Source organism: Sebastes fasciatus, chromosome 24 (assembly GCF_043250625.1).
Source record: "Sebastes fasciatus isolate fSebFas1 chromosome 24, fSebFas1.pri, whole genome shotgun sequence".
Classification (NCBI taxonomy): Eukaryota; Metazoa; Chordata; class Actinopteri; order Perciformes; family Sebastidae; genus Sebastes; species Sebastes fasciatus.
Window position 1 is genome coordinate 14478230 of NC_133818.1, and position 15101 is coordinate 14493330.

The 15101-nt window shown below is 41.2% G+C and overlaps 1 protein-coding gene across 3 annotated transcripts in view; it reads right to left on the reverse strand.

The window, feature by feature from the left end:
- nlgn4xa (neuroligin 4 X-linked a) overlaps positions 1 to 15101 on the reverse strand; it is a 95972-nt gene that overhangs the window by 73263 nt on the left and 7608 nt on the right. For 2 of the 3 annotated variants that reach the window (XM_074627818.1, XM_074627820.1), the window contains exon 2: positions 7852 to 8573. In XM_074627818.1, coding sequence (XP_074483919.1) covers positions 7852 to 8302 — 451 coding nt within the window. In that variant the 5' untranslated portion in view covers positions 8303 to 8573. Of the gene's footprint in view, positions 1 to 7851; positions 8574 to 11987; positions 12134 to 15101 lie in introns of those variants that run through there. The other variant, XM_074627819.1, reaches the window with a different exon arrangement.

Below are 15101 nucleotides of genomic sequence, written 5' to 3' on the forward strand. Positions count from 1 at the left end.
GTAACGGTGCATCCCAAGGTACAGGTAAATACAGCTAATTACAATGCCAAGGAAGTATATTAATAACTGGAAGAAGTATGCAAGGGGTACAGAATAAACACGGGCTTAGAGAGAAAATGGAAATTGCATAAAATCTGTACTTGCAAATGTAATAAAAGGTAGATAAAGAGATAATGCATTGACCGTTTTTGAGTTAGTGAGCAAAAAAAACAACCTTCTATAAAAAAAAAACCTGCAAAATGATGATGTATCATGAAGCGTGCAGTATGTAGGAACCATGTGAATGGTTATTGAATGCAACAGAAGATGGGTGTGATTGCTGTTGATAATAAAACGGTCTTAGAGACAAACATTTACAACATAGTAATGTATATGAATGGTTTGTTTGAGTTAAAGGGGAGCAAAAAGAGCCACAGAAGAAGAATATGCTAGAGAACATGATAATAAACGCAGCCTTAAAAGAAAAAACAGAAGTGAAAGAAGTGTCCAAACTGTTTTCCATGTTGATTAGTATCATCCAGTGTTCATGTGACATCCTGTATATTTCCCAAGGCGAGCTAGAAGACAGCCTGGTGGCATCCGAGCACTGAATGTCACAAGACTCCAAATGTCATATCCTGACTGCTGTTTTATCAGGCGCCCAGATGCAGCAGTGGGTAGACGGAGAGGAGGCCAGTTCACCGCACGGTTGTTGTGGAAGAAACCCCTCGGCAGCTTTGGTTTCATAGTCATAATGGTAGTGTAACGAAAGCATCGGGAATGCTTTATACATTTACTGCACTAACCTTAATTTAAAAAAGCACATTTAGTTTCCATTATGGAGACTTGATACTGATAGATACGGTTGTCTTTGCATCTTTCCTACAAAGGGCTTTCTCTTTAATTGATGTTCAATTATAATGTTTCTTGGGGAAAATATCCTCCTGAAAGCCAAATCTCAGGGCTAAAAAAAAAGCCCCTCTCACTCACTGCTGCTTGTAAACATTGCTTTCTATGCTCCTCTAATGGATGCTGGACTGAGACAACACTAGAGAGAAATAGATGATTCACTTGACTTTTGTTTTACCCAATTTATTTATTATGGAGTGACGGTCAGCCATGATGGTTTCTGGTTTCTGTTCAGGGTGGCGGTCTTGGAACAGTTTTCCAAATCTGAAGTTATTGCATGACAAAATAGCCATTACTGTTTTGTGATATGTGGTCACGATACATTAATAAACCAACCCGTACTTCCTGTTCTAAAATACTACCTGGCCTGGTACGTGATTAAACAACTTTATTTAGAAATGTGTTCCATGTGAGCACAATCTAAACTCAAATAATGAAGGTATAAAACCAGATTTTGACACACTATTGGTACTACACCATTGGTATTGATTGATGAAGAAGGCCACTGGCAAAAAACAAAACAAAACTACAACATAACTTTTTTAACGCTACTAAATCTCTAGTATGGAAGATTTAAAATGCTTAAATTACACCAATTTTGGGCTGTTGGAACAATGGGCAGTCCCGATAAAAAGGCTGTCTATCGTGGCTGCCGTCAGCTTGCGTCAGCAACTTTGTTTTCTGTGTTGTGATTTTAATGCGGCCTTGGAAAGTGAAAGTGACTCCCAGTCGCTCACCCAAGTCATTCAGTTATATACAGTAAATGCGTACATGAAATGGAAAAAATATATTCCATTTTGTTTCTTTGATTTGTTTTTATTTTACGCATTTAACATCTTCCATACTACGGCGCTGTGGTGTGCAATATTTTGCAGCACTGAAATGAACATTATTGTTATAGTTGTCCCTGATCAATGCATTCATCCAACTCATGCAGAAAGGAAGCAAATGTTGTACGTCTATACCAGCAAAAACCTTGGAAAATAACAGAAAAAAAATGGAAATTCACAACGTCGGTTGAATGATTTTTATTTCCCACAACACTGCAGGCAGACTGTGGCTGAGTGTAGCACAGATCTGAGCTTTAGGCTACACCAAATAAAGTGGAAGTGCTGACTTTACACCCTACAAATTACATAATCAGTTGATGTGTTTGGCATCGAGACGCAAGTAAATAAAACTGAGCTGCAGTGGCTCGGAAAATGCAGTCTTGGAGCCGTTTTCTCCCCCTCTCTCTCTCTCTCTGTTTACCTCGGTTTTACCTCGTTTTATCTCCGCCGTATAAAAAGTGCAGTAAGAGTATTTTAATTCATTGAACAGCTTGCTCCAACGCTGCACAAAAAGCTGAAAAATGGCTTTTTTGGTTTTTTTTGGGAGCTTGGAATAAATCATGGCTGCTGCTGCTGAAACATTAAGCTGTTGGTAGAGCGTATGAAGGGAACAGGCGGCTGTAACACTGCACTGGGTTTCACATTTGAGCCGAGTAAAACGGAGCTAATGTGGGAGATGTCGACAATTAAACAATAGAGACAAGGCGGCGGAGGTAGAAACATCTTCACTATACAGCCACCTCCCCAGTCGGTATGCAGCTACTGCAGAGACCTTAACACCACTCCAAACTAGCCTCTCTTTCCTCTTCATATCCTCATAGCCTCTTCTCTGTCTGTACACACAAATGAAAAAGAGCTCTTGGGCTTTTCAGCTGCACACAGCCAGCACCTTGGTCTGCTCGGCCCAATGGATTCAGCAGGAAAACGGCAATACAGTCGTTTGAGCATGCTCAGTGCAGGCGGCAACGGATTTTCCTCTTTCAACTTCAAAAATCAGATGACAAAGAATAGGCATCGCTTAATCTGTCAAACCCACTTGAGGTGCAGTAAAACTATAAATCCCTCCCTGATCCTCGAGCTCGCAGGATATTTTGACATTACACCGGATTTCTGAAAAGGCCAACTCGGGGGATATAAAGATGATGGGCAGCGAGGGGAGCTCTAACTGGGATAGACATGTCACTCCTCCGTCGACTGAGGAGACACACTATTATGAGTCTTTTCTCCGTCTGCTCCTCGCGCTTTTTGTCTCTTACAATAATGGGAAATAGTGGGATAGAAAAACTGTTCGGTCCATGCACAGATGTGGAGCAACATTTTATGTCGTGTGTCTGAACATCTCATAACTCCACTTTGGGTGATTTTCACGTACAGTCTGAACCCGCCGCGCTCTGTTTTCCTACAGGTTCACCTCACCTCCAAACACACACACACACAGCAGCGGCTCCCGTTGCTTTCAATAACCCATTAAAAATAGCTCAGAGACATAGTGCTGCCTGGACTAATGTAGTGTTTCACAATGCCGGTCTGATGAAAACCTTTCAAAACCCCTGTTGGGTGAAAGCATGGAGTCATAGCGGTCGTGCTGAACAGCAGCATATTTTGGATTATTTTGGATGGCAATTTGGACACACTGTATGATGTTTTCATGCGAACAACAGCAAATTGATATGAATTAATTGTTCAAAAGAACATTTATCACTAACTACTTTGATAGTTGGTTCCAGCTACTCAAATGTTATAAAAAGTGAAGTCAAGTTTTGTCACTTGACTTCCGTACTTAAGTTATTCCACTTCCTGTGTTATTTAAACCCAAACCGCGATCTTTTCCTTAACCCAGGGGTCAGCAACTTTTACTATCAAAAGAGCCATTTAAGTCAAAATGAGAAATAAAAAATCTGTCTGGAGCCGCAAAACATTTGAGCATTGTGATGACGGTAACACAGTTTATAGTCTAAGTATATAGTATATACTGTAAGTCTAATGCAGTGAGGGCCAAAGTGCAGATGTGCGATGGAGTATTAGGGGCCACATTGAGGGAAAAAACATCTGAGATTTCCAGAATAAAGCCATAATATTATGAGAAAAAAATCTTAATATTATGAGAATAAAGTCATAACTTTACGAGAAAAAAGTCATAACTTTACGAGAATAAAGTCGTAATATTACGAGGATAAAGTCGTAACTTTAAATATTGTCGTGCTGCAGATATGTCTTGGTCCACAAATCATATTCTATACAATTAATAAATCACACCATAATCATTTTAATATGTTTTTCAATGAAAATGAGAATTTATTTTCTCAAAATCCTGCAGCCTTACTTGTGTGTTAGACCAGTTTTTATTGACCTGCTAATGAAGCTACGCTTTCTTGCTGACCGATACACTGCTTTCCCTATAACTTTTTAACAATAAAAGCATTAACTTAACACAGCTGGCTGAAAACCATCAGTAAACAGCAGAATAAGGCTGATGCGTGACAGTACAGACAGGAACGCAGCACAGCTCGGTGCAGTTATCCCCCTGAGGATGTCTCGCATGTCATCACGGCTTGGCACGGCACGGCTAAAGTGGACCGACCCAGGCCCGTGATAAAACCCTATTACTGGCTACTACTACATTGGTCATTGTGGAAGAGAAATGCACATAAAACAGGCACAAAAAAATATTAAACATGCTGTCCACTGATTTATTGTGTTTGGTCCCTACTCCAGTACAATAACTTATCATTCGAGAAAAGCCACCGAAAGAACACGGGATTGTGAGATTATCCCTCTCCTGCACTTTTTTTTTAATCTACCATGTACTCAAGAGCTCAGACTAAATTTAGCCCGGAGCTGTCAAAGATCTCAACCAGACACACACGTTAATGTGTCCTTCCAGAGGCCGTCCACACCGTCCCGCTGCCTCCTAAAACAAGCCCTCTGACCTCCAAACACTCCAGGTCGTGTTCGACACACTCTGAGTCGTGCACACGGCAGGACCTGGGTGTGTAAAGTGCTCCCCACACCCACTCCAAGTCAAAGTGCTCGCTCTAACAGCCTTTACCCTGATAGCAACACAGACTGCAGGGCTCCCAGGTAATCAGTGCACAAAGAAACAAGTTTAATTTCACCATTAGGCTACCACACATCACTCACTGTAAAATGAAATAGAAATGCATTGTAAAAAAAAGAAAAGAAAGCGTGCATGAGCTTGTCCCTGACTGAGCCCAACATTTTGTGCAGCTACTTTGTTTGTTGAGAAAAATCAAAGGAGCTCTATCGCGTCAAAGCGATTATTAAATTTATGGCGGTTTTGTGTTTTCTTTTCATTATTAAAAGGAAAAACAAAAAGCTGTTTGAGGAGATGTCAGACATGTTCCCTTTTCTCTCTCAGCCTCTAAAGGGGCCTGTTGGTGTATGTGTGTGTGACGGAAAAACATAATCTCCATAGAATATGCAGATGGAAAATGAACAGTTAATTCACAGATAGGACCAAACATATATACTATACATGTCTCTCCTTTGATTTCAGATTTTTACAGAATGTATGCTGTAGTAAAAAAAAAAAAAATAGTAAAAAATATTTAAAGGTCCCATATTGTAAAAATTAAAAAGCAGGTTTAAATTCTATATAAATACTGTGAAGGAATCGAAACCCTTAATCCACAGAGAAATACATATATTCAGAAACTGAGCGTTTGAAACAAGCCATCAGGATTTCTGTCCATTTGTGGTGTCACAAACATACAATATTTAGGCCATTTCAAAGATTTTAAACATTCTAAATGGGTCCCAATTTATTTCCCGTTGCAGTGTATGTGAATGACATTAGCTGACAGGAAGTAAACATGGACCCAAGCTGTTGCCTAGCAACGCAACTCTGTTGCAATTCCATTGAAATGTACTAAAACGGAGCGTTTCAGACGGAGGGTAAATGCAGGTATATTCAAGCAGACAGCATGAGGAAAATAAAATATTTTTTTAAACATTAAAGCATGTAAACATGTTCTAGTAGAAACCCAAAATACAAATATGAACCTGAAAATGAGCATGATATGGGACCTTTAACTGAGAAAAATGTGACAGTTGCCCATCAAAAATTATGTTTTTTTTAATCAAATTGCTCCGAAGCATCCACCATTATCAATTCCATAATCAAGCATCTTCAGCATAAACTCTGAGAATGATTTCTAAATAAGTAGCAAATGAAAGCACATGGATGCAATCAGTGTTTCGAGGGAGGAACTGGTTAGCAGACCCAGCCCCTGGGTCCTGTCACTTTGTTTGCATCATGCATGTTGGCTGTAAGCATCCATCTGTTACAGAGCACAGCAGCTTCATTATATTTTATTCAGAAAGCAACCATATTCTGGGATAATACAGTATGTTTACTAAGGAATACCGTCATTTATCAAAAAGTTACCAGGGCCTTTATTGACCTCAACTGCAGAGAGAAGTCTTATTAAAAGCAGTTATATGCTTAGAATAATTTACTATTGATTAATCACTTAGTTTCACTACTTCCCAGCAGTATATAACAATAATTCCTAGTGATATTATTAATTAAATTAACACAACCTGGGCACCCATAAGGAAATGGATGGATGGATTAACCAATTAAAAATGATTTGCTCGCCCATTCGGCGCTGAAGAGCTTTTTGTAGCAAGCAGTAGAGACGGCGTTTGCTGCAGGTCTGATGGTGCTGACTGAAACTCCATAAAAAGGATTGATCAGCCTCCTGCATGGACTGTCACGATCATCCCACTTTTGGTTTATAGGCGTATAATGCCTACCTACAGACCCGCAATGACACACCCTCTCGTGTCACTTCTGGTTGCAAAAAACCAAGATGGCGATGGCCAAAATGCCGAACTTCAGGCTTCAAAACCGCAGTCCACAAACCAAAGGGTGACGTCACGGTGACTACATCCACTTCTCATATACAATCTATGCCCCAAATACAAGCCGTGCAATAAGAACCAAGGATGGATAAACTTCTGGTGTCATATAATGTGCATGCCAACTAAGCATAATGTACATTTCCATTGCTTAAATTTCATAAATTCAACAGCATAGTCATGCTTTTCTCATATAAAGTGTTATTTTTCACACCAAGGTCTTGCAAAATGTTTCACAATAAAAGCCTCAGGCTTAGGAAATAAAGGAAATATACTTCTCAAACTGAGAGAATTAGAGCTAAAGGCCTGTCTCTAATATAAACTGGCTTCAAGTAAACCTCTCGCTCTGCCGCACAAAGGCCGACCTAATGTAAAGAAAAAGTGGCTCATGACATTGAATAAGTGTACAAGGACACTTGGTTTTCTCGAGTTACTACGCAACAGGGAAACACAAAACCATGTTTCCATCCGAGCATTTTAAAGCAAACGATAAAAAAAAGTTTATGCAACAAATAGGCGATGGAATATAAATGCAGGAGCTGCAGCATCCATTCATAGAACCGTAATGTTCCCTGTTGTATTCTGGCCGTCTCTCTGTCCAGTAAACGAATAAAAAATGCCAAAAGAAATGTCCCCATAAATTTCTGTTTATATTGAACTTTAGTGGAGGATATTGCCAAACAATTTAACAATCATCAGAATACCACACAGTCAGCCTTGGGCAGTGCAGTCCTGTGTAGAAGGGCAGGTATGACAAGCTGTGTTAGAACTTCACCTTCCAATGATGATGATATTAAAAGGTACACACCATGATCTTGTTGTAGGGATGCACCGATACCGATAACAGTATCGGATCCGATACTTTGCTCATGTACTCGCAAAACGGCTCCGATACAACGGCACCGATACCACTTTAAACAGCGCAATGTTAACCTCTCTTCACCATCTTTCGGGTCCTATTGCACGCGGTACTCGGCATCGGTGAGTACCCAAATGTAAGTACTTGTACTCTGTCTGAAAGAACTGGTATCGGTGCATCCCTATCTTGCTGTAAGGTTAGTGGGGGCCAGAACACAAATCAGTGATCTTGATGAATCACAAGTAGTACACTGTTTCCTGTGAGTAGAAAAGGACTGAGACCTTCAGTGAAGTACTGCCTCAAAGTTCAGGGTAGACCTGCACAAGGAAGTGTGAAATACAACATAAAGACAAACAGGACGAAGACAAGAGACACATTCAGTTGACCTACCATCCTCCGTGGGGACGTAGATGTTCAGGTAAAGGCAGTCCTCGCTCTGCTCCTGCACGTAGGTCACCACTGTATCCAAGTTGGCGGTGAACCACACGGGGAGCATATCGTTGAGCAAAAAGCGGTCCTCCAAGAACTGAGGACAAACCGGCGCAAACTGAGTAGCATTCCTGATGCCCGGCCAGGACATGGGCGGCTCCGGCGGCTGGAACCTCCGCTCCCCCGTTGGGGCCAGCGCGTACGGGATCCCCAAATACTGTTCCACCGGTCCCAGGATCTCATTGGGTAACGTGACCTTCACTCCCCGCAATTTCCCATAGTTGGTGGTGACCACGGGTTGCTGCTGGGCCTGACCGGCTGCCACGCAGACGCACGCCAGCCCAATCCACAGCAGAAGGTTGGCCGCAGCTGCGGAGCGACACATCCATGAAGGGCCTCCCGGCGCTGACATGCTCCCGCTGTGCTGAGCCTGAGCCTGGCAGGTCGCGGTCCTCGGCGGTCCTCGGCGCTCCCCCTGCCCCTCCACCGAGATGCTTCCCGCTCCTCCTCCTCAGGCTGCGAGCTGAGCGAAGGAGCTCCAGCCAGACAAAGCAGCTTTCTCAGAGCTCCCCATCCCGAGAGCCTGCATGGAGATTGGCAGCTGCTGTACGACTCCCCTGTCCAGAACAGGAGAGGGCCTGGGATACTTTGTGGTTACCTGGGCTCCAGCTTGATGGGGTATCCTGAAAGAAAAAAAGTTAGCATCATCACTAATTATGTTTATCCACTTGTCTATATACAGTAGCAGAGGAGCCGTAGTAGTTAACACCATTAACTCCTCACATCAGCAATCATTAGGTTCAGATCAACCAACAACTGTCAGATCCTTGGTTGTCCTTAGCTAACAGGGGGTTCCAGGATTAGGCGGCACCAGGGAGGGGCTCAGGGGTGCTGTAGCTACCTCTAGAAGAGCTATAGCACCCCCAAGACATTTCTGTGGTATAATTTGTAACTTGTAATGCCCCAGAATAGATTTTATGATGAGTCAAAGTCTGTGTTGAGTTTCTGACGGGGCGATTTCCGGCAGGTCGGAGGAGAGAAAAAGTCACGGAACGCATTAAAAATCCACAGAGCCTGGAGCACATTGGACAACAAAACTGTCAACACAAACAAAGCATTATATTTACATTTATTAATCAGACCATTCAAAAATCATCTTGGTGAACACCAAGTTTGTGATCTTGTGATCTGTGCCATAACTGTGCAACAGTGGCTGATGTGTCCCCTTTTTGATTGGTCACTTTCAACATCTTTTGTCTTAAAATTATTTTCCTAAACCTGTCGAAAGTCAAAGTCAGGGGGTGTTCTTCATTATTATTGTTGTTGGCATTTCTGTAAATGTGCCAATTTTAGCCAATTGGGTACTTTTCAAATGCTATTATCTAATGCTAATACTCAACTGCTTCCCAGATACAACATTGTGATACTTGGAGGAGTGGATGGTCACGTGTTATGTGCTTTATGATTGGACGACGGTGTCACGTGTTCATGAATTCTTCAGGTTCTGCCTTCGCCACATCAGCCACTATCTATTCCATCCAGATACTGTTCTGTGCGTGCGCGGGTTTTGATACTAATTTAACGCCATAAATCTTGGTCATTTGGTCAGTCCAAATGCCCCAAAAAAATTGCATACAGGACATGTTCATGGTCCCCAGAGGATAAATCCTGCTAACTGTGGGGATCCCCTGATACCGTTTGATCACAGTATAATTTAAATATTCAATCTGTAATGTCAGTAGCGTGACAAAAATAACCTCAACTCTGAAGAATTTACTTTAATGAGAGAGAGAAGAGTGAACTTTAACCACATCACACACTATCCATCCATCCATCCATTATCTGACGTTAGGCGAAGGGTGGGGGGGGTATACCCTGGACAGGTCTCCAGACTATCACAGGGCTGACACATAGAGACAGACGACCATTCACGCTCACATTCACACCTACGGGACATTTTAGAGTCAACAATGAACCTAACCTGCATGTCTTTGGACTGTGGGAGGAAACCTGAACACCCGGAGTAAACCCATGCTAACACGGGGAGAACATGCAAACTCCACACAGAAGAAACCTGTGACCCTCTTGCTGTGAGGCGGCAGTGCTAACCGCATATATATATATATATATATATATATATACAGCTGATTCTCATTGTCATTGTGAGCATGTTGCTGATAAAGTTTAGCTCAAGTACAGCCTCACAGTTCCGCTAGCATCGCTGTAAACTCTTAAAATACTACACTGTCCATATCACAAGTTAAATGCTGAAGCCACAAAAAAAAATGCAAATGAATTATATCTTAATTTTCAACATTAATTTTTAAACGGGGTTTTTGGAAAAATTAATTCAGAAAAACAAGTGGAGGCCTGCTGAGGTCTTGAGATTGGTTGGAATAATTAGATGACAGTTAATTCTCTTTGGAAAGCCCCCCTGACTTCGAACCAGCTCTGTGGGTTTTGGATGCGTCTCACAGTCTCATGATCTCGTGGTTAAAACTAGATGGCAACTCCACCCATTAATTCAATTTCCCGATCGAGCTCTCGCCTCAATCCACTGCCCTCAGGTCTGTAGACACTTTTTGAATACATATTTTTTCATATATTTTAAGTGGTTTGGTTGAAGAAAATCTCACACCTGACTGCAAAGAAATGTTGATTAATTACCCGCTCGCTCAAATAACACTGTGCCACTCAAAAGGCCGGCCAAATCAATTATTAAATATCAAGCTGACCGGCACTGACTCCTTTCTGATATCAAATATAAATGAAAAGGCTGCATGAATAAATGAGTGGAGTTCCTGCTAATAGAGTCAAAGTACATGCCAATCTTTGCAAGCAAGATTTTTTTTTTTTTTAAACTAAACACTTTTCCCAGCATGGATTAGCGAAAGAGAACAAGGATTGAAGCTGTTACCGACTACAGCTGCGAGGATCTGTCATGTAAGGGGCCTGTCTGCCTGGAAACACATCAGCTCAAACAAGAAAATGGCTGTTCGGGCTGCCGAAAATCCACCTCAACACGGTGGCGCGTATTAGGGTGGCAACATGAGCTGAGCCGGCTGACTTTATCATCACCCCCAAGAAGCAGAACAAGCTGTATTATGTGTCATAGGAACAAAAGCGCAACGTGTAAGGCCACGTGCATGAACCTGATCAACATGTGCAGGTGTAGGAATGAAGGTAACACATATTTAGTTCAAGTCTCTACATGATGACACATTAAACACAGGGGATATTAAAGGTCCCATATTATAAAAAACTGAGATGTTTTTTTTATTATAAAGCAGGCTTAAGTCCTATATAAATATTGTAAAAGTATCGAAACGCTCAATCCACAGGGAAGTATTCAGAAACTTTGCATTTGAAACAAGCTGTCAGGAGTTCTGTCCATTTGTGATGTCACAAATATACAACATTTAGACCCTTTACCCAGATTCAAACGTAAACATTCTAAACGTGTCCCAGTTTATTCCTGGTTGCAGTTTATGTGAATGTCATCAGCTGCCAGGAATTACACATGGACCCAAGCTGTTGCCTAGCAACGCAATTCTGTTGTAATTCCGTCGCAATTCCATCGAAATGCGCAAAAATGTTTTGAGGTTGTTAAAGGTCCCATATTGTAAAAAGTGAGGTTTTCATGTCTTTTTTTATATTATAAAGCAGGTTTAAGTGCTATATAAATACTGTTAAACTATCAAAACGATCGATATACGGAGAAATACACACAGCCCATATTCAGAAATTGTGCATTTGAAACAAGCCGTTAGGATTTCTGTCCATTTGTGATGTCACAAATACACAATATATAGACCATTACACAGTTTTAAACATAAACATTCTAAATGTGTCCCAGTTCATTTCCTGTTGCAGTGTATGTAAATAACATCAGCTGACAGGAAGTAAACATGGACCCAAGCTGTTGCCTAGCAACGCAATTCCATTAAAATTCCGTTGAAATGCACTAAAACAGAGCGTTTCAGACAGAAGGTAAATACAGGCATATTTAGGCTGACAGTATGAGGAAAATAAAGTTTTTTTTGAACATGACAGCATGTAAACATGTTCTAGTAGAAACACAAAATACAAGTACGAACCTGTAAATGACCACGATATGGGACCTTTAACAAAATAAAAGGTTGTGAACTCCGATCAAACTGTCAAACTATAAGCCACAAAGTACTGCTACAGCTGTATGTTTTCTGTGCTGTTGTCCCTTTCCCCTCTCAAGTAGCTCTTCCCAGGTGTGCTGCATTTGCTCAACGAGGTCAGGAAGGGAAGTGCTTAAAAGCTCCTGTGCCAGCAGCAGCAGAAGAGTCTTTTTTTTTCATATGTCTTTGTTAATAAATCCTATGGATTTTGAGGGTTTTAAAGGTGTCTCCTGTGGTTGGTTTGGGTCAGTTTTGGGAGTGTTGTTCGCCCCAGTAGGGCTGCCCAAGGGTGGGGCGTAACAGTACTATCTTGTGCACATTCAAGTTCATCAAAACGTGGGAACGATTTAATTAAATTCAGGAAAAGAATTATATCTTGTGTGTACATATTAGTAAATTGTGGCCTCAATATATATATATATATATATATACATTTGGCCACTCCCAGTATAAACATGTGTATACCCTGCACTACACCAGATGGCAAGCTAAACATTACCTAAAACTAGAGAGCCATATCCTCAGATTAACCCAAATATCTATAGCTAATGTATAGCTGCATGTCTGTCTGTCTGTCTGTCTGAGTCTAACTTCACTCGATCATTAAATATGCAGGTTGTGCAACGAACTGGCAACCACATAGCTGAATGTTATCAGTGTTATCAACAGCAGCTAGCAGCTGTGTTTCCATGGTAACAATCAATGACACCTGCTGACAAGTGGCAAAAACCGAGGCAAAGAATGCCTCGTACTTTCTGCTTCGCTAACAATGTTGTGGAGCCGGCGATGAGAAGAGAAGGCATTCTTCAAGACTGCAGTAAACAAGCTCTTAAAAAAAAAAAAAACTGGGGAGGAAAATAGTTTCTTAAATGTCTGCTGCTGCTGCTCTCATCTCTGAATTTCTCAGAAAAATGTCCTAAAATCTATAGTTAAACTGATGTCTGCTTGGTTTCACACAAAAACAGACACATTCTCTTCAATTGGCAAATGTAGTTTAGTGTCCATCTCAGAGGAAGTCAGCCCTTAATGGCCACACATTCTCACACTGATGCACACAGACTTCATTATCAGATTCCTTCAATTAGGAAACGACACCTGCGGATATTTGGGAACTCCAGCGGAGCCAGACGGACACGCTCCTCCTCTCAGTCGGAGGAGAGTTGTTGATGTTCCCAGTAAACATGTGACGTCAGGAAGACGTTCAGGGCATAACATCCGTCGGTTCCAGACCCACTTTTGTACGTCTGGTGGACGTGCAAGTTGGGTTCAATATTTGAACGTCTGACCAGGACCCCTTTTTGGACGTCTGTCGAACGTTAAAAAGACGTTTAAAAAAGACGCCGCAAACTTTTTTATTCTGGATGTCTTTTGGACGGTCGACAGAGACGTTAAATTGATGTATTTTGGACGTGTCTTTGCTTAGTGGGTAGTTACAATGATTGGCAAAAGTCAAGGTCCTCACAAGCAACCTCACAGCATCAGGAAAAACACCGTTTTGAAACAGTGATGATTTAAGTCTATCACAATCAATCAATTTTTCTCTCTTACAGCCCCTTAGATTTATTTTATTTATTTACTGGTTCATTTGACAGGGACAATACATAGGCATTTTTACACTTAATTGAAGTGCAACCGATAACAATGCAACCTATATAGGACTTCTAGCTGTAGCTAATTTGCAGACCTTGTCCCTGGTTTTTAAGCAAAAAGGAAATAAATTGAAAAAATACAGAAAAGCACATCATACATAAAATCACATAATACACCATTGTACATTACCATCAATTTGTAATCCACAGATTCATTCATTTCTAAAACCACTCAACGTGAAGTCATGACATTTTTTTTTCTATTTACTTAAAATTGGTGATAGCAGCGCTATAATATTTCAGAAATAGGTCACAACACAGGCATGGAAATAATAAAATGTTCAACATGTTCAACAAGAGGTGTAATTGAAAAGGGACAATTGGACAATGGAAGAGACAATTTCATGTCCTCCGCAGTCCGCAGAGAATTTCGAACAATACATGCAAGATGCAGCACTATTATAGTCTGTACAACTACTGGATGTAATTGGAGAGGGGCTGACCGCAATATGCCACACAGCTGACTCAAATTACCAACTATTTATTCATTTCTATTTGTGTGGCTCAATGGATGGCAATGTCGGTCAGTCAGTCCATCACTTTGAAATATCTCAGCAAAGTTAAGACATTCTCAGGTGACCCCCTGACTTTCCCTCCAGCAAACAGCGGTTGACATTTGTGGTTTTGAGTTGTATGTCTCGACAGCTGTTGGATGGATTCTCATGATACACATTCATGTTTCCCTCAGGATGAATTGTAATAACTTTGGTGATCCTTCAATTTTTCATCCAGCGCAATGATCAGGTCAAAACTTTAATTTGTCCTAAACGTTGGTTTATTTACCTGCCAAAGGTGGCCTGGTAGTCCTGATTTGCTAATGAATTGACTTCCATGAACAAATGTCTAACACGACTGTTAACAGGAACCCTATCGAGACTAACATGATGATGTGTTTGTCAGTGAGAGTCTCTGTGGACACTGTGACAGAGCCCTGAGGACATTTCTCACATTACACAGTACATAAATACATGTCCTGATCCACAAATGTTACCGTTAATAAAAGCTGTTTGGGTTGTTTTGAAGTGCACCACATCACAGTCTAACACATTGTTAATGGAGTGTCGCCAGGTCGGGGACAGAGTTGATCATGTATTGATTTAAACTGACTGTGAAGTCATATCACAGTGTGGGATTTTTCCCATGGACACACATGTACACTGTATGAGGAGTCTTCCATCAGGGTGATTTTAGAAATACTGAGGTAATGAGCCCTCCCAATTTTTAGGTTGTAGCGGGCTCAACTTTAAAGCTAGAGTGAAGGAAAACTTCAAACTTACGTTACATTTTGGCTAGGAAAAACTGGCCTGGCCATTTTCAAAGGGGTCCCTTGACCTCCAGATATGTGAATGACAGTGGGTTCTATGGGTACCCACAAGTCTCCCCTTTACAGACATGCCCACTTTAAGATAAT